This window comes from Rattus rattus, chromosome 1, assembly GCF_011064425.1.
Source record: "Rattus rattus isolate New Zealand chromosome 1, Rrattus_CSIRO_v1, whole genome shotgun sequence".
In the NCBI taxonomy this organism is placed as follows: domain Eukaryota; kingdom Metazoa; phylum Chordata; class Mammalia; order Rodentia; family Muridae; genus Rattus; species Rattus rattus.
In genome coordinates, this window is record NC_046154.1 from 68,853,387 (window position 1) to 68,872,663 (window position 19,277).

Genomic DNA, 19,277 nt, shown 5'->3' on the forward strand with positions numbered 1-19,277 from the left:
CTGCACTTCTTTGCTTCATCCATCTTGTCTAATTGGGTGGCTGTATATATATGGGCCACATGTGGGGCAGGCTCTGAATGGGTGTCCCTTCAGTCTCTGTTTAAATCTTTGCCTCTCTCTTCCCTGCCAATGGTATTCTTGTTCCCCTTTTAAAGAAGGAGTGAAGCATTCACATTTTGATCATCCGTCTTGAGTTTTATTTGTTCTAGGCATCTAGGGTAATTCAAGCATTTGGGCTAATAGCCACTTATCAATGAGTGCATACCATGTATGTCTTTCTGTGATTGGGTTAGCTCACTCAGGATGATATTTTCCAGTTCCAACCATTTGCCTACAAATTTCATAAAGTCGTTGTTTTTGATAGCTGAGTAATATTCCATTGTGTAGATGTACCACATTTTCTGTATCCATTCCTCTGTTGAAGGGCATCTGGGTTCTTTCCAGCTTCTGGCTATTATAAATAAGGCTGCGATGAACATAGTGGAGCACGTGTCTTTTTTATATGTTGGGGCATCTTTTGGGTATATGCCCAAGAGAGGTATAGCTGGATCCTCAGGCAGTTCAATGTCCAATTTTCTGAGGAACCTCAGACTGATTTCCAGAATGGTTGTACCAGTCTACAACCCCACCAACAATGGAGGAGTGTTCCTCTTTCTCTGCATCCTCGCCAGCATTTGCTGTCACCTGAGTTTTTGATCTTAGCCATTTTCACTGGTGTGAGGTGAAATCTCAGGGTTGTTTTGATTTGCATTTCCCTGATGACTAAAGATGTTGAACATTTCTTTAGGTGTTTCTCAGCCATTCGGCATTCCTCAGCTGTGAATTCTTTGTTTAGCTCTGAACCCCATTTTTTAATAGGGTTATTTGTCTCCCTGCGGTCTAACTTTTTGAGTTCTTTGTATATTTTGGATATAAGTCCTCTATCTGTTGTAGGATTGGTAAAGATCTTTTCCCAATCTGTTGGTGGCCGTTTGTCCTAACCACAGTGTCCTTTGCCTTACAGAAGCTTTGCAGTTTTATGAGATCCCATTTGTCGATTCTTGATCTTAGAGCATAAGCCATTGGTGTTTTGTTCAGGAAATTTTTTCCAGTGCCCATGTGTTCAGATGCTTCCCTAGTTTTTTCTTCTATTAGTGCCCATGTGTTCCAGATGCTTCCCTAGTTTTTCTTCTATTAGTGCCCATGTGTTCCAGATGCTTCCCTAGTTTTTCTTCTATTAGTTTGAGTGTGTCTGGTTTGATGTGGAGGTCCTTGATCCACTTGGACTTAAGCTTTGTACAGGGTGATAAGCATGGATCGATCTGCATTCTTCTACATGTTGACCTCCAGTTGAACCAGCACCATTTGCTGAAAATGCTATCTTTTTTCCATTGGATGGTTTTGGCTCCTTTGTCAAAAATCAAGTGACCATAGGTGTGTGGGTTCATTTCTGGGTCTTCAATTCTGTTCCATTGGTCTATCTGTCTGTCTCTGTACCAATACCATGCAGTTTTTTATCACTATTGCTCTGTAATACTGCTTGAGTTCAGGGATAGTGATTCCCCTGAAGTCCTTTTTTGTTGAGGATAGTTTTAGCTATCCTGGGTTTTTTTTGTTATTCAGATGAATTTGCAAATTGTTCTGTCTAACTCTTTGAAGAATTGGATTGGTATTTTGATGGGGATTGCATTGAATCTGTAGATCGCTTTTTTTGGTAAAATGGCCATTTTACTATATTAATCCTGCCAATCCATGAGCATGGGAGATCTTTCCACCTTCTGAGGTCTTCTTCAATTTCTTTCTTCAGTGTCTTGAAGTTCTTATTGTACAGATCTTTTACTTGCTTGGTTAAAGTCACACGAGGTACTTTATATTATTTGGGTCTATTATGAAGGATGTCGTTTCCCTAATTTCTTTCTAAACTTGTTTCTCTTTTTGTAGAGGAAGGCTACTGATTTATTTGAGTTAATTTTATACCCAGCCACTTTGCTGAAGTTGTTTATCAGCTTTAGTAGTTCTCTGGTGGAACTTTTGGGATCACTTAAATATACTATCATATCATCTGCAAATAGTGATATTTTGACTTCTTCTTTTCGATCTGTATCCCCTTGACCTCCTTTTGTTGTCTGATTGCTCTGGCTAGAACTTCAAGAACTATATTGAATAAGTAGGGAGAGTGGGCAGCCTTGTCTAGTCCCTGATTTTAGTGGGATTGCTTCAAGTTTCTCTCCATTTAGTTTAATGGTAGCCACTGGTTTGCTTTATATGGCTTTTATTATGTTTAGGTATGGGCCTTGAATTCCTATTCTTTCCAGGACTTTTTTATCATGAAGGGGTGTTGAATTTTGTCAAATGCTTTCTCAGCATCTAATGAAAATGATCATGTGGTTTTGTTCTTTCAGTTTGTTTATATAATGGATCCGTTGATGGTTTTCCGTATATTAAACCATCCCTGCATGCCTGGGATGAAGCCTACTTGATCATGGTGGATGATTGTTTTGATGTGCTCTTGGATTGGTTTGCCAGAATTTTGTTGAGTATTTTTTTGCGTCGATGTTCATAAGGAAATTGGTCTGAAGTTCTCTTTCTTTGTTGGGTCTTTGTGTGGTTTAGGTATAAAGTAATTGTGGCTTCATAGAAGGAATTGGTGAGTGCTCCATCTGTTTCAATTTTGTGGAATTGTTTGGCTAATATTGGTATGAGGTCTTCTATGAAGGTCTGATAGAATTCTGCACTAAACCCGTCTGGACCTGGGCTCGTTTTGGTTGGGAGACCTTTAATGACTGCTTCTATTTCCTTAGGAGTTATGGGGTTGTTTAACTGGTTTATCTGTTCCTGATTTAACTTCGGTTCCTGGTATCTGTCTAGGAAATTATCCATTTCCTGCAGATTTTCGAGTTTTGTTGAATATAGGCTTTTATAGTAAGATCTGATGATTTTTTGAATTTCCTCTGAATCTGTAGTTATGTCTCCCTTTTCATTTCTGATTTTGTTAATTTGGACACACTCTCTGTGTCCTCTCGTTAGTCTGGCTAGGGGTTTATCTATCTTGTTGATTTTCTCAAAGAACCAACTTTTGGTTCTGTTGATTCTTTCTATGGTCCTTTTTGTTTCTACTTGGTTGATTTCAGCTCTGAGTTTGATTATTTCCTGCCTTCTACTCCTCCTGGGTGTATTTGCTTCTTTTTGTTCTAGAGCTTTTAGGTGTGCTGTCAAGCTGCTGACATATGCTCTTTCCTGTTTCTTTCTGCAGGCACTCAGTGCTATGAGTTTTTCTCTTAGCACAGCTTTCATTGTGTCCCATAAGTTTGGGTATGTTTGTACCTTCATTTTCATTAAATTCTAAAAGTCTTTAATTTCTTTCTTTATTTCTTCCTTGACCAGGTTATCATTGAGTAGAGCATTGTTCAATTTCCCGTATATGTGAGCATTCTTCCTTATTGTTATTGAAGACCAGCTTTAGGCCTTGGTGGTCCGATAGCACGCATGGGATTATTTCTATCTTTCTGTATCTGTTGAGGCCCGTTTTTTGACCAATTATATGGTCAATTTTGGAGAAAGTACCATGAGGAGCTGAGAAGAAGGTATATCCTTTTGCTTTAGGGTAGAACGTTCTATAAATATCCGTTAAGTCCATTTGGCTCATGACTTCTCTTAGTCTGTCTACGTCTCTGTTTAATTTCTGTTTCCGTGATCTGTCCATTGATGAGAGTGGGGTGTTGAAATCTCCTACTATTATTGTGTGAGGAGCAATGTGTGTTTTGAGCTTTAGTAAGGTTTCTTTTACGTATGTAGGTGCCCTTGTATTTGGGGCATAGATATTTAGGATTGAGAGTTCATCTTGGTGGATTTTTCCTTTGATGAATATAAAGTGTCCTTCCTTATCTTTTTTGATGACTTTTTAGTTGAAAATTGATTTTATTTGATATTAGAATGGCTACTCCAGCTTGCTTCTTCTGACCATTTGCTTGGAAAGTTGTTTCCCAGCCTTTCACTCTGAGGTAGTGTCTGTCTTTGTCTCTGAGGTGTGTTTCCTGTAGGCAGCAGAATGCAGGGTCCTCGTTAAATATCAGTTTGTTAATCTATGTCTTTTTATTGGGAGTTGAGGCCATTGATGTTGAGAGATATTAAGGAATAGTGATTATTGCTTCCTGTTATATTCATATTTGGATGTGAGGTTATGTTTGTGTGGTTTTTTTCTCTTTGTTTTGTTGCCAAGGCGATTAGTTTCTTGCCTCTTCTAGGGTATAGCTTGCCTCCTTATGTTGGGCTTTACCATTTATTATTCTTTGTAGTGCTGGATTTGTAGAAAGATATTGTGTAAATTTGGTTTTGTCATGGAATATCTTGATTTCTCCATCTATATTAATTGAGAGTTTTGCAGGATACAGTAGCCTGGGCTGGCATTTGTGTTCTCTTAGGGTCTGTATGACATCAGTCCAGGATCTTCTGGCCTTCATAGTTTCTGGCGAAAAATCTGGTGTGATTCTGATAGGTCTGCCTTTATATTTTACTTGACCTTTTTCCCTTGCTGCTTTTAATATTCTTTCTTTATTTTGTGCGTTTGGTGTTTTGACTATTATGTGACAGGAGGTGTTTCTTTTCTGGTCCAATCTATTTGGAGTTCTGTAGGCTTCTTGTATGCCTATGGGTATCTGTTTTTTTAGGTTAGGGAAGTTTTCTTCTATGATTTTGTTGAAGATATGTACTGGTCCTTTGAGCTGGGAGTCTTCACTCTCTTCTATACCTATTATCCTTAGGTTTGATCTTCTCATTGAGTCCTGGATTTCCTGTATGTTTTGGACCAGTAGCTTTTCGCTTTACATTATCTTTGACAGTTGAGTCAATGATTTCTATGGAATCTTCTGCTCCTGAGATTCTCTCTTCCATCTCTTGTATTCTGTTGGTGAAGCTTGTATCTACAGCTCCTTGTCTCTTCTTTTGGTTTTCTATATCCAGGGTTGTTTCCATGTGTTCTTTCTTGATTGCTTCTATTTCCATTTTTAATTCCTTCAACTGTTTGATTGTGTTTTCCTGGAATTCTTTCAAGGATTTTGTGTCTCCTCTCTATAGGCTTCTACTTGTTTATTTATGATTTCTGATATTCTTTCAGGATTTTGTGTCTCCTCTCTATGGGCTTCTACTTGTTTATTTATGTTTTCCTGGAATTCTTTCAGGCATTTTTGTGATTCCTCTCTGTAGGCTTCTACTTGTTTATTAATGTTTTCCTGTGTTTCTCTAAGGGAGTTCTTCACGTCTTTCTTGAAGTCCTCCAGCATCATGATCAAATATGATTTTGAAACTAGATCTTGCTTTTCTGGTGTGTTTGGATATTCCATGTTTGTTTTGGTGGGAGAATTGGGCTCCGATGATGTCATGTAGTCTTGGTTTCTGTTGCTTGGGTTCCTGCGCTTGCCTCTCGCCATCAGATTATCTCTAGTGTTACTTTGTTCAGCTATTTCTGACAGTGGCTAGACTGTCCTATAAGCCTGTGTGTCAGGAGTGCTGTAGACCTGTTTTACTGTTTTCTTTCAGCCAGTTATGGGGACAGAGTGTTCTGCTTTCGTGCGTGTAGTTTTTCCTCTGTACGGGTCTTCAGCTGTTCCTGTGGGCCCTATGTCTTGAGTTCACCAGGCAGGTCACTTGCAGCAGAAAAGTTGGTCTTACCTGTGGTCCCGAGGCTCAAGTTAAGCTCATGAGGTGCTGCCACAGGCTCTCATGGCGGCAGCGACCAGGAAGATCTCGCCGCCCCTTCAGGAGCCTCCGTGCACCAGGGTTCAGATGGCCTCGGTGTTTCCTCTGGCGTCCGAGATGTGTGTGCAGAGAGCAGTCTCTTCTGGTTTCCCAGGCGTGTCTGCCTCTCTGAAGGTTTAGCTCTCCCTCCCACGGGATTTGGGTGCAGAAAACTGTTTATCGGTCTGTTTCCTTCAGGTTCCTCGGTGTCTCAGGCAGGGGTCCTGCCGCTCTGGGCCCCTCCCACGGGGGCCCAGGGGCCTTATACGTTTCCTCTTGGGCCAGGGATGTGGGCAGGGGTGGGCAGTGTTGGTGGTCTCTTCTGCTCTGCAGCCTCAGGAGTGCCCACCTGACCAGGCGGTGAGGTCTCTCTCCCACGGGTTCTGGGAGCAGAGAGCTGCTGCAGGCCGGGATCCGCGGGTGTGGGTTTATATGTATTTATAAAGATACATAATCTATGTGTTTTGTTTGCAGTAAGTTGATAAAAGGACAATTCTAGTACTACACAGCTCATCTGAAAAGGGATTCTGAGTTCCAGCATCAAGAAGATCAGTGGTATGCTAGCATGGGGGCCCGTGCACACACTCTGTCTGAGGACACACTTTATCAAAACTCCACTCAAGAATTATTTCTCCTTGCAAACATAGTCATTCATTTCATTCATTCATTAGTATGCAGACTTGTTTTCATATCAATAAAGGGTAATAATACTTTAATATTAGATGCTGTGTGGTTGATAATACTCATTAGGTATTGGATTTGTATGCCTTTTGCACATTCAGTACTGTAGACAAACTTCTCAGGTAATGGGCCGGTCACCAAAAAGATAAAGAGTAAATTAGGATGCAGCACACTTTCCATGTTTTCAGATTTGATTCATACTTTGATTACCTAATTGTCGGTTTTCACAGTGGTGCTTTATGTAAATGTGTAGTACAAAATGGTCTATCATTAATCCAAACAGCAATCCTCAAAACCAAACATTCCAACACAACGCGATCAAAAATGTCCTAATTTGAAACCGACAGCCTGAAGAACAACAGCAAGCGAATAGTTAAAATCTTTGATTTTTTTAAATATTAAATCGCCGTGTTTCTATAGGAGCAAAGTCCTTCTATGTACAGTAAGAACACTTCAGTTCTTAACACACAATGGCTGTGGGTCTGAGTTGACCTGTTTTAGGGAGTGTTTGTTGGTGTTAGACATGTGATGGAATGAAGACACCCTCAAGGCAGCAAGGCTGAGAGCCACCAGAAGAACCTCAGATGCATTAGTATAAATGGTTTGAAGGTTTGGGGACTTCACATTCAGACGCATTTTCGTGTCACCATTTTTTTAAGATTTATTTATTTTATATATATGATGAGTACAATATAGCTGTCTTCATCCACACCAGAAGAGGGCATTGGATCCCATTACAGATGGTTGTGAGCCACAATGTGATTGCTGGGAATTGAACTAAGAACCTGTAGAACAGCAGTCAGTGCTCTTAACTGCTGAGCTGTCTCTGTAGCCCCTTGTGTCACCAAATTTATCATGGCCCCTATATGCATTTTGTAACTCCATGTGGGGTCAATAGACACAACTGACGGTGAGCTAGATTAATGCCTTAGATTTTTTATTCTTGTACATATGTCTAAAACAAATTGGAACTAAAACCACATGTAAAACAAAAAGCTATACATTTAATCTATATTGAGCATATCTGTTATAATTCACTCTACCTTTATTGTCTGCCTGCTGGTCTGGAATCGGTGATCGGATATCTGCTGTTGATGGAGGAGTTTTTCATTTGCTTCTTTAAATTCTTTGGCAGACGACTCTGCTGCTTTCCTGGCATTCTGAAGCAAACTGTTTTGTTGCTGCAAGGATACAATCCGTTCTCGTAATAAAATAGTGTTGCTACTGGATTTCTGGGCAGGTTTAGTTTTGCACTTTTCTCTGTTAACTAAACAAAAAATAATATTCCTTGTATTTTACAGTACCAACTTACATTTATGAAGACACTGTTAGCTTCTCATTAGTCTTACCTCTGGCAGGAAGGGCACTGTGTAAGTTCTTCTGTAGGCTTCTACTCTTGTTTTGAAAAGTCATTTTCTTCGTATTCTTAGAATGAGAAATAACATAAATGTGAAAGTTCCAGAAAAGTTGGTTACTATTCAATGGCACTGTCAAACAAATTCACATGTAAATACTTAAAGTATCCTTAAGTAGGTAAAAATCTATAGACAACAAGATTTTATGATTCCTCAATTAAAGACCTCAGTTATAAATCTGAATTTATATTTTAGTATATAGAATAAATTTAAATTTATAGAAACATCAGGTAGAAGACAGAGACACAAAATCAATTTGAATAAAGTAGAATTTAAGCTAATGACAGTTTAAAATAGTAGGAGAAAATGGAGCAATAACAATAAAATATGGACATTTAACGAGGTAGTCTGGGAGTCTGGGTGCTTTGCTTTGCTGTTTTTCCTGTTCCAATGTAGACATATGCTACTGGAAAATGAAACTGAAATTGTGATTATAGTATATTCTTCTTGCTTTCATGCTAGGTAGCTCATCCTACCAAGACCAAGCAGGACGATTACCTCAAGCTTCAGACCAATGTGGCTTACATGGAGAACTCCAAGCTGGCCTGGCCTCAGGGAGCTAAATGGGATGTCTTGTGTGGCATCAGTCATGAGTTTTTCTCAGTACCCATCCAGGCACAGCCAAAGACATCCTATGTTGCTGAAATCTGGTAAACTTTTTTTTTTATCGTCCTGGGATTAATATCTAAGAGTTAAACAACTGGGTTGTAGCTACACTTTGGTGAAAGTGGTAGTTACAGTTTTTCAGAAACTATCAAGCAATTTTCTGGACTGCTATTCTGTTGCACTTGATAATCTAACCAGTAAAGCCTGGGGTCCAGTTTCTCTGCATCAGCTGGGGATCAATCATTATTTCCACTGAGCTGTCGGATTAAGATTTGCCCCTCTCTCTGTGGGTGAACTTTCTGTTCATGCCCTGCCCACTTACTAACTGGATTGCTGTATCTTGGATGGATGGGATTTGAGAGGTCTTCATATAACCCAAAACATGGAACACTTATCAGATACTGGGTACCAACTACTCTTTCTATTCTATTCAATGTCTCACCTCCTAAGTAAAAACTTTTCCTTGCAAAGGTTAATTTTAATATACTCTAACTTATGGACCTTGGTTTTGGTCTCGGGTTTTAAATTCTTCATTCATCAAACCCTAGGTTCTGCAGATTTTTTCTTGAATTTCTTTCTAAGAACTTTATAACTTATATCACACTTTTATCTGTGATGCATCTAGTCAATGTCAAAAACTACTCTTCCTTAATTGAAATATATTTTCATCTTCATCAAAATTCAGTTGGTAAAAATTAAACAGATTTACTTCTATGTTAAGTATTCCATTCTGTGGATAATAATGCTTCCTGACCACTTTGTGTGTCAGGGGGTTGTTGTATCATCCCTTTTTATAACCGAACCCATTTTGGCAGATTAGAATTTATGCCACTCTCTATAGGCCAAATAAAAACCAGTTAACTTCCATTTTGTAATTTTTAGTTGGATTATTCAATAGCTTTACTTCTTTGTTAACACTCTTTCTTTATTAGCATGCTGTTTTGCCATATTGTAACCTGTCCATAATTACTTGTTGAAACACTTAGCAGTGACAGTTGGATTAAAATGAATACCATATATATCATATAATTCTATATCTACTGTAAGGCTTTGTCTTTTGTTCATCTACTTTCCTTAAAAAAGCTGCAATACCACTGGTTCTTTTAATATGATGAGTAATTTCCAATTGTACTCTGAATATTTTGGGTAACGTATATGAAGACTATAGATATTATTTGCATTTTGTTTGAGCAGACTTCTCATATTACACTGTTGAGACAAGAGGCACAACATCAATTATACAAGTTGAGAATGGAAGTCCAGTCTCTAGAGACACTGTAGTTGAGGAGGGGCACATCATTACTGCTTTGCAGGGTGGAGGTTCAGGCTCCAGCTGGAAGACCGAGGGGGCCTTGTTAGTGCTCTCACCTGGCCTACTGTGACAACATGAGGAGGCCTGGGGCCTTGTTAGGTATGAGGTAATGAAAGTCCCCTTCTCCTTGCTTGGCTATGAAATCACACACCTACAAAGAAATGGGGCATCTCTCAGATGTTGACATATGTCCAGGACTTTTCTACAGTCTCCAATGATGTAAAGTAGATAAAGTCATTACCATTAGCTCCTCTGTGGATCCTCTCATAGTTTACCCAGATAGGGGGAGAAGGAAGAGGAGGAAGAGAAAGGAGAGGAGGAGAAGGAGGAAGAGGAGAGACAAGAGCTTACTCCTTACAGATAAATGTCAAGGAGATCTAAGTACCTAACAGGTCTTCAGAGATGGAGGTGGAGGTGGAAGTGGAGTTATATCTTCCATGGTATTTGGCTGATACATGACAGTGATTATGTAAAGTTTTCTGTCTTGTGAGCCTAATCTTCTCTTCATCATCTGGCTGGAAAAATATGGTTCATCTGGGTACTTTTATTGTCTTTAATATTACAGTTTATAGGATACAGGAGTCTAAGTTGTCTATAATCCAGTATATACAAAACAACTCAGAATTCAACACTATGTTGAACTTCAATTCTTAAGGTTCCTATCTGGCTTTTTTTCCTCTTCTTTTAAATTTCAGAATAGTTTGTATTAGTTTACATCTATCTTCCCATTTATATAAGGGGGAAATTGATAAATTGGACCATACGAGGGCAAAACTCATAGGAAAATGGTGTGTGTGTGTGTGTGTGTGTGTGTGTGTGTGTGTGTGTGCGCATGCGTGTGTGTGTGTATGTGTTTCAATGAAATCCCATACCTAGCATATCATATACACAAGAAAAATTAGATAATTTGTGAATTAAATGAATAGACATGAAAATGGCAGTTTAGTGAAGAATTACAAATAGTCGATAACTACAAAGAAAAGTCTAGATATCTTGGTAACTACAGAAAACACTCAGAAATCACAAAGAAGTGGCTGCAATGGGAGAGCCCAACATACCAAGCTCTGAGATTCTATAACCTGCAGGTGGGTACTGAAATCCTCCCATACTTAGGAGAATAAAAGGCACCAACTGTAGTCTCAGATAATCATCAGCCATGGCAGGGAATTCATGTTTAAGCTCTTACTACAGAAATGTCCATATTTATGCATAAACAAAATATACAAGGATAGTCAACGCAGCACTATTTGTGGGAAATGTGAAGTGAAGTTTCTCAAGTTCCAAAAGTGTAATAGACAACAAAATCCTGCTTACAAGACAGAAGTCAATGAACTCTTGAGTGCAGTGGACACAAAAGGCCAGGGCCAGAGGCTTTCTCTCCTACTCATAAGTCTCCAGAGAGGAGACTTCATCCTAACTTGAAGGGAGAAAAATGATAACGAGAAATAAGTAACTCAATTATAGTCAGGGGCTTGGTGAGGGAGTCTAAGGTTTTCCAAATGCACTGGTTCTCATTTGATTACTTTCTGTTAAAATCATTTGTAAATTTAATCAACAGGGTTTATATGTGCTTGTCATGTCAATGAGACCTTGAGTTTCTTCTGTTCATGAGATCATGAGGCTGCACATATACACTGACAACTAAACAATGCAGTCTATCAAGTATACGCAGAAAAACAGCCACAACAAAAAGCTTAAAAAACATTTTTAAAGCTAGGATCTCCCACTATATAAACCAGGCGGAGCTGGCCTACTACTCTTGATTCTCCTGTCTCAGCCACCAAGTAGTAATTTCTGTAGAAACCAGCTATTTATCATTGGACAGGTAGCAGGAGCATAGAAAGAGCAAACAGCTTTATCACAATGGAAGCTAACAAAACCATACATTGCTTCATTTGTTATATTTTATAATCTTAAAACACAACAATGGGCTTATTGTTATTTTTTATCATTTCCTTTTCTTTGAGATAAGAGTATCTTAAGATTTATAAACCTAGTGTTTATTTTCATTTTCTTTGCAAATATAGCCAACAGGTGTTTGAAAATTATTCAAAAGTGGGTATTTTTGCTGTCTACTTTCTTGAAGACAATTTTTTTAGGGAGTCAAATTTAATGAGAGGTACAATGCATCACTTTGAGTTACACAGAAAGGACAAGGTCAAGAACAGACTGTGGCACTGAGAGAAGCTGGCATACCTGTGGGGCCTTGAGGTCCTCACATGAGTATGTCTGCACTTCTCCTTGTTGAGCACGGCTGTCTTCTGTTTGGTCACTTTCCTTCTGGTTTCCATCATCTTCTATAGGCCTTATATTCTGGGATGTTTCCACAATAACTGTTCCCAAATTTGGAAAGCTTTGTGTTTCAGAATCACTGCTTAAAAAACAAAACAAAAATAGAGCAGTCAAAACAAAACAAAAAAAAAAAAAAGAGGAGAAAATGAACCCCAACAAGACAGACTTACATATGCACCTTCTCTAACACGATGATGAAATGGTATTATGACATGAATCATATACAAATCTATACATCTAATTTAAGCATTGCTAACTTCTTACTATTAAGCTTCATTTAAACTTACACATTTCAAGGATTTCGTCAAGAACTTGATCCCTAGCATAACATCCCCACCAGCCCCACTTCTGAAGTGTTTCTGCAGAGCACAAGCTCAGGAAGCCCAGGGTGCCTCACTGCCAGTCATGGAGCCAGGGCACACAAGGTTAAAATGTTTTTTTTACATAAAGGTTCCCCCAGAAGGTGCAAAAGTTTCATCTGTTGGGCTTTTTACAGTTGGCTATATTTCCTTCCTTATGACTGAGATAATATACCCACTATGAGCCAGGAACTATTGCCTACAACAGTGTTAAAGTGGTAAATAATAAAATAGGGGAAACAATTTGAAAACCATGCCTCCACGTACCTTGTGTCATAGCAACAGTCTGGACAATAGAATCGAATAAGGATGAGTAAAGTGCACAGTACACTAATAGTGATGTGCTCGAGAGAAAAACAAGCAAAGCAGTGAAGAGATTAAACATTTTAAAGATCATTCACTGGCCACCACAGACATGCATCTCACTGCAGGCAGAATGGAACTCATTACAAAACCAAATAACAATTTGGTCTTCCTTCTTCTTGAGCTTCATGTGGTCTGTGAATTGTATCTTGGGTGTTCTGAGCATTTGGGCTAATATCCAATTATCAGTGAGTGCATTCCATGTGTGTTCTTTTGTGACTGGGTTACCTCACTCAGGATGATATTTTCTAGTCCCATCCATTTGCCTAAGAGTTCCATAAAGCCATTGTTTTTGACAGCTGAATAGTACTCCATTGTGTAAATGTACCCCATTTTCTGTATCCATTCCTTGGTTGAAGGGCATCTGGGTTCTTTCCAGCTTTTGGACATTATAAATAAGGCTGCTAGAAAATAATGTCCTTGTTTTATGTTGTAGCATCTTTTGGGTATACGTCCAGAAGTCCAGAGAGCTGGGTCCTCAGGTAGTACTATGTTCAATTTTCTGAGGAATCACTAGACTGATTTCCAGAGTGGTTATACCAGCTTGCAATCCAACAATGGAGGGGTGTTCCTCCTTCTCCACATCCTCACCAGCATCTGAGTTTTTTATCTTAGCCATTCTGACTGGTGTGAGGTGGAATCTCAGTGATGCTTTGATTTGCATTTCCCTGATGACAAAGTATGTTGAACATTTCTTTAGGTGCTTCTTGGCCATTCCATATTCCTCAGTTGAGAATTCTTTGTTTAGCTCTGTATCCATTTTTAATAGGGTTATTTGATGCTTCAGGCCTTCTTAGAAGGAGGAACAAAAACACCCACAGGAGGGATTATGAAGACAAAGTGTGGAGCAGAGACTGAAGGCAAGGTCATCCAGAGACTGCCCCACATGGGGATACATCTCATATACAGCTACCAAACCAAAACAATATTGTATATGTCAAGAAGTGCATGCTGATAGGAGCCTGATATAGCTGTCTCCTGAGAGGCTCTGACAGAGCCTTACTGATACAGATGAGAATGCTTGCACTTAACCATCTTACTGAGCATGGGGTCCCCAATGGAGGAGTTAGAGAAAAGACTGAGGAGCCGAAGGGGTTTGCAACCCTGTAAGAAGAACACAATATCAACCAACCGGACACCCACGAGCTCCCAGGGACTAAACCACCATCCCAAGAATACACAGGGATGGACCAATGGCTCCACCCACATATGTAGCAGAGGATGGCCTTGTCAGGCACCAATAGGAGGAGAGACCCTTGGTCCTGGCAAGGTTTAATGCCCCAGTGTAGGGGAATGTCACAGAAGCAGGGGGACATAGTGGGTTTCTGGAGGGGAAACAGGAAAAGGGGATAACATTTGAAATGTAAAATTAAAAATATCCAATAAAAGAAAAAATAAAGACCCATCATAAAACAACAACAACAACAACAACAACAACAACAACAACAAAATCTAGCAGGGCTATCAGCAAAAGATAACTCTCATACAATGCCTAAGAAAATGAAAACTCATCCAACCACTGCCAAAATCAGCATAGAAATTCCAAAACTAAAACTAGATCTCTCATATGACTCAGCTAGACCATTCCTGGTCTTAGCCAAAGATAGACTTGCGCAGTGTTATTACAGCACTACTCACAAAAGCTATGTTATGAAACTAAACTGAATGTCCATCAACACAGGGATGGGTGAAGATGATATATATGACATAAAGATGTGGGTTGATGTCTATATGCAGTTGAGAGCAGCCACAAGATAAGGCAAGCCTGTGATTGGGCAGTGAAAACGTGAGAGAGGAGAGAGATGGGAGGAGGAGGAAGAAGACCTAAGGTGGAGAAGGAAGACCCAGATCTGTGTGGTTTTAAATAGCCACGGGTAGCTATGAATATCTTATAAGGAATGGATTCCTACAGGATAACTGTCTTGTTTAGGTGGGCAGCTTATATCAATATCGATTGGCTCTGAATTTATCATGTGGACATTTTGTGGGGTGGGAATTTACTGTTACAAATTGATTACTGTTATTTACTGATTGATAAATTTCAAGCTTCTAGAGTTTTGATTTTATTGGATTACTGGGAACTCTGACTGAGCAGAGTCAACAGCAAGAGAGCCACGAGATAGGTGCTTGTTACGTGGGGCTGCCTTGGCAATGACCCGCCATGGGAACTAGAATGGTGGTGGGCATTGCTGGGACTAGCCATGGTAGTGAGAGCGATCGCTGCAGGGCCCATAGAGTAGCTGGCAGTAGCATAGGGTAGAAATTGGGAACTCAGCGAGTAGGTGGAGACATTTCAAGAGCTCTGGGCCAGAGAATCTGCTGATAGAAACACTCCGCTAGTGCCATGAGGCCTGCTGGAGCCAGTACTAGCATGACATGGTGATCTTTTTAAAAAAATATTTCCTGCTACATATGGACTATATAAGGAATTCCTTTCTACCATGAAAAATGAAGTTATATTTTTTGAAAGAAAATGGATATAACTAGAGACAATCACTAAATGATAAGTCAGTCTCAGAAAGCCAAATCTCATGTTTTCTCTTATTTACAAACACGATTTTACACAGTATCTGAAAGCATGTCGGGCATGATAGTTGATGAGGTGGTCTGACCAAAAATGCACCCCCCCACTGGCTCATATATTTGAATACGTAGAGTGAAAACTATGGAAAGGATTAGAAAGATTGGGAGGTGTGGCCTTGGGGATGTAGGTATGGCCTCGTTGGAAGAAACTTGTCACTGAGGGTGGATTTTGAGGTTTCCAAAGCCCAAGCTTGGCTCAGTCTCTCCATGCCTACTGCCTGAGGATTAGGATATAAAGCTCTCAGCGTCTTCTTCACTGACCATGGCTGTAACGGACGTTGTTGGTATTTGCTTTTGTAATGACGTCCATTCTGCCTGGAGTGAGATGGCTTCTCAGTGTAGTTTTACCTGCCCACCTCTCTCAATGCACCATGCCTGCCTGCATGCTGCCACACTCCCTGCCATGATAACAATGGACTAAGCCTCTGAAACTGAGGCAGCCCTGAATTAAATGTTTTCTTTAATAAGAATTGCCTTGGTCATGGTGTCTTTTCACAGCAATGGAACAGTGATTAGGACAATAGAAGTGGAAAATTTAGGGAAAAACAGTGAAGGAGAGAAGGGATGGAGTATGTTCCAAGCATATCAGAGGGTTGTATGAAAACTTATATTCACCATTAAAATTATTTTACAAACAAAGCAACAGAAGTTTTGAAGTTAAAGAGGATATAATAGCAACTTTTTTCTAGATACAGTTAAACTATTTTTATATAGATTCATACTCATTGAGACATCTTTAGGAAAAAATTCATGCTTGTCCTAATTTTCCTAATCTAAATGATTTTGAGATGTTATGCTGCCTTAGTCTCTCTTGAACATGTTCTAGCTTATGCTGATGTAACAATAGGATGAGAATTAAATTCACATCCTAAGAACAGTACACAGAGGTACCACGTTTGCAGGCTAAAACTGTGTAAGTCTCTTTGGCATGTCTATTCTAAAATAGACTCATACAATATTTGTACGTATTGACTATTAAATACCTTTTTCTTCCAGAGTAGTCAGACAATATTTTTTATTGCTCACACGAGTTTATTTCCTGTTTTCTGCCAAGGATATTAGCACTATAAGACTGAAGACTGTATTTTTTAAGCACCTGATGTGTACTTACTATCATGCCCGTAGACAATCAATAAAATATTTAACAATGATCCTCCCTGTTACCAAACTTAATTGCTCTTCAAGTTCTGTCTCTGGTTCTGTTTTGCTGTTCCTTGCATAACAACAGACATTTTTGTACTCAAAGTAAACTGTTCTGTAGTTTTATGTTTAAGTGTATCTTCCTAGTCATATGAGATCTTTGGAAATCATGATTCTACACTGTAAAGTTTTTTCCACCTCTTACATGCTGAAGTGTCTCTATTTTCTGTTTTCTGAGTGCCATTTTTAATGGCAAAATTGATAAGCATATTTTGTTGGGGTTCACATACATTGTTGTGTTTAAAATGAGATGAGATGGGGGCTGGGCAATAGGTCACTGGTACAGCACAAAGTTAACATGAACACAGTCCTCAGGATGGGAGGAAGCTAGAGAAAAAGACATAGATCCGCCTGATAAAAATTTTATTTTCAAGAACCAGGCGGACTTTCAGAAATCAGTTGTTGTGGAGGTTGCGTATGCCTAGCTCAGGAGTGGTACTATTTGGGAGTGGTGCCTTGTTGGAGTAGGTGTGGTCATTTGGAGTAGGTGTGTCACTGTGGGAGTGGGCTTTAAAACTCTCACCCTAGCTGCCTGGAAGTGAGTCTTCTAAGAGCCTTCAGATGAAGATGTAGAACTCTCAGCTCCTCCTGCACCATGCCTTCCTGGATGCTGCCATGCTTCCACCTTGATGATAATGGACTGAACCTCTGAACCTGTAAGCCAGCCCTAATTAAATGCTGCCCTTATAAGAGCTGCCTTGGTCATGGTATAGAATGGTCTTTGGGGCAGTACTAGAGAAGCAGCATAGCTAAATGGATGGCAACACATTCCACACAAGAGGTAAGGTATACTTGTACAGCCGAGACACCCGAGATACAGATGTCCCTCCCCGGCAGGAAGAACTAGCGGTTCAGTGTGGCCAAACAGCCTGGTTAGGAAACTGGACAAATGGTGAAATGCGTGCCTGTGTTGGAACAACACAAGTAGTGAGGGTGGGCCGTGTTTTCAGAAGAAAGCTACGATGAATTGTTGGAAATGAAGACTGGCATCAAATCAAGGATGAGTCCAAGTTTTCCTTTGGTATAAGTGAAAGAATTACCATTATTTCTGAAGAGATTTTGTGTGGGGAACCTCAGGAGTATGATTAGGAAATAAGATTCAAAGTATGATGTTAGACTGTTAGCTCAATCTTAAATTCATGAGTGAGAAGTACTATGTATATTTAAATCTTGGGATGGCTACAATAACAACATTAGTTAAAGATGTAAGGATTATGTTAACATATGAAATCACAAAATGTCAATCTTTTTTAAAGTTTAAAACCCAAGGGTTTGGCCTCTTAAAAACCAAATGGGAGGAATCGGGAAGAGAGAACAGTAAATGGCCCCGTTATTGAATGTCACTGACGGTGCTGTGGTGGAGTGTCAATCATAGTGCTATGGCTGACTTTCCCTGAAGAGACTGGCTGTGTTAGTGACTATCACATACAAAGTATAGCATGGCAAAATGTAGAAATTAACTCTACCAAAGGATACTGACGGGTCAAACGAGGCAAGGACTCAAAGTTACCTTTTGTGTTTCACAATGTGGTCATGATATTGAAAAAATGTTCTAGAAAAATTATGAGGTATAAAGAAATGGAAATAAAGAGTAAAGAATGATTTGAGACTTTGCTGCCAAGGGGAACAAAGTTAGCTAGATACAATAGTAGTGACAGGTACAGCCTATCTTCTGATTTCCAGACTTGGTTATAATTCCACCTCAGTTGGGGTAACTGATGTGGCTAATACAGTGTGCCGCTCTGCTGACTGGCAATACTGTAGACTGAGCAGCTCAGTGTATACAGTCTAGTTACTGCTTCCACAACAGTAGTGGGAATCTGAAAGGGAAGCTTATTTTACCTGAGGAATAGGATCCGTGCTATTCCAACCCTCAAACTACTAAGCTCAAGGTGATAATGATGAAAGGCAAGTCTCTAGTGAGTTACTTGGCTAAATGTTTAGAGAGGACAATATAAGATCTATCTTAAAACTAAGCCCTGATAGCAATTAAATGAAAAGAAATGTTAATTAAAGACATTTATGGAACAGTTGGAGGGTGGACAGGGAGGGGAATAAAATCTGGAGTATAAAAATAAATAAATAAAATTTTAAAAAGGACATTTCCTATACTCAGTATCTTCTGGCTAGTGCCATAACTAAGCCTAAAACAGACTATTCACTGCTCTAAATAGTCTGTTTCTACTGTATGATATCATAAGACTAGAAAATTCCCTGATATAGTTGATTATCAAATATCCTTTGCCAGAAAATGTGCCTTCCACTCTGTGGAATGGTATCTAAGATATCATCAGATATATAAGTTGAAGGATGGTGGCATTCTTAAAGTTCAAAGGAAAACTGCATGCACAAACCAATTTTCTGTTACCAGGTAAATGACTTGATGGCACTTATGGTGGAAAAGGTCCACTGTGATCACCCAGAGGCTAAGGGGCTGGTTAGCTCTTCTGGACAGCCTTGTCACACTGGAGGCTTGGAATTGCCTTCTGTTCAATACTAAATGTGGCCAGGAGTCAGATGAGTTTTAGTGAGGAATCAGTTGTTTTAGACTCAAGCAAAGCTTCAGCATGTACTGTCACAACAAGCTAGTTTGTTCACTACACAAAGCAGAGATTCCTGGAGAACAGGCAACGTCCACATGATGGCCGCTCTGCTCTTAGTGTCCACCAAGTAACTCTATGGAGACTCCCTATCAACAACCTGCTGATTGTTTCCTTCAAAATTTCAGATATATGAGTATTTCATGTGATGTCC

The 19,277-nt window shown here is 39.5% G+C and overlaps 1 protein-coding gene across 1 annotated transcript in view; it reads right to left on the reverse strand.

Moving 5' to 3' along the window:
* Cntln (centlein) overlaps positions 1–19,277 on the reverse strand; it is a 253,142-nt gene that overhangs the window by 65,335 nt on the left and 168,530 nt on the right. Inside the window, exons 16-18 of the mRNA XM_032902276.1 lie at positions 11,923–12,100; positions 7,743–7,818; positions 7,437–7,660 (exon numbers count right to left, since the gene is read on the reverse strand). Of these exons, the coding sequence (XP_032758167.1) occupies positions 7,437–7,660; positions 7,743–7,818; positions 11,923–12,100 (478 nt within the window). The remainder of the gene's footprint in view (positions 1–7,436; positions 7,661–7,742; positions 7,819–11,922; positions 12,101–19,277) is intronic.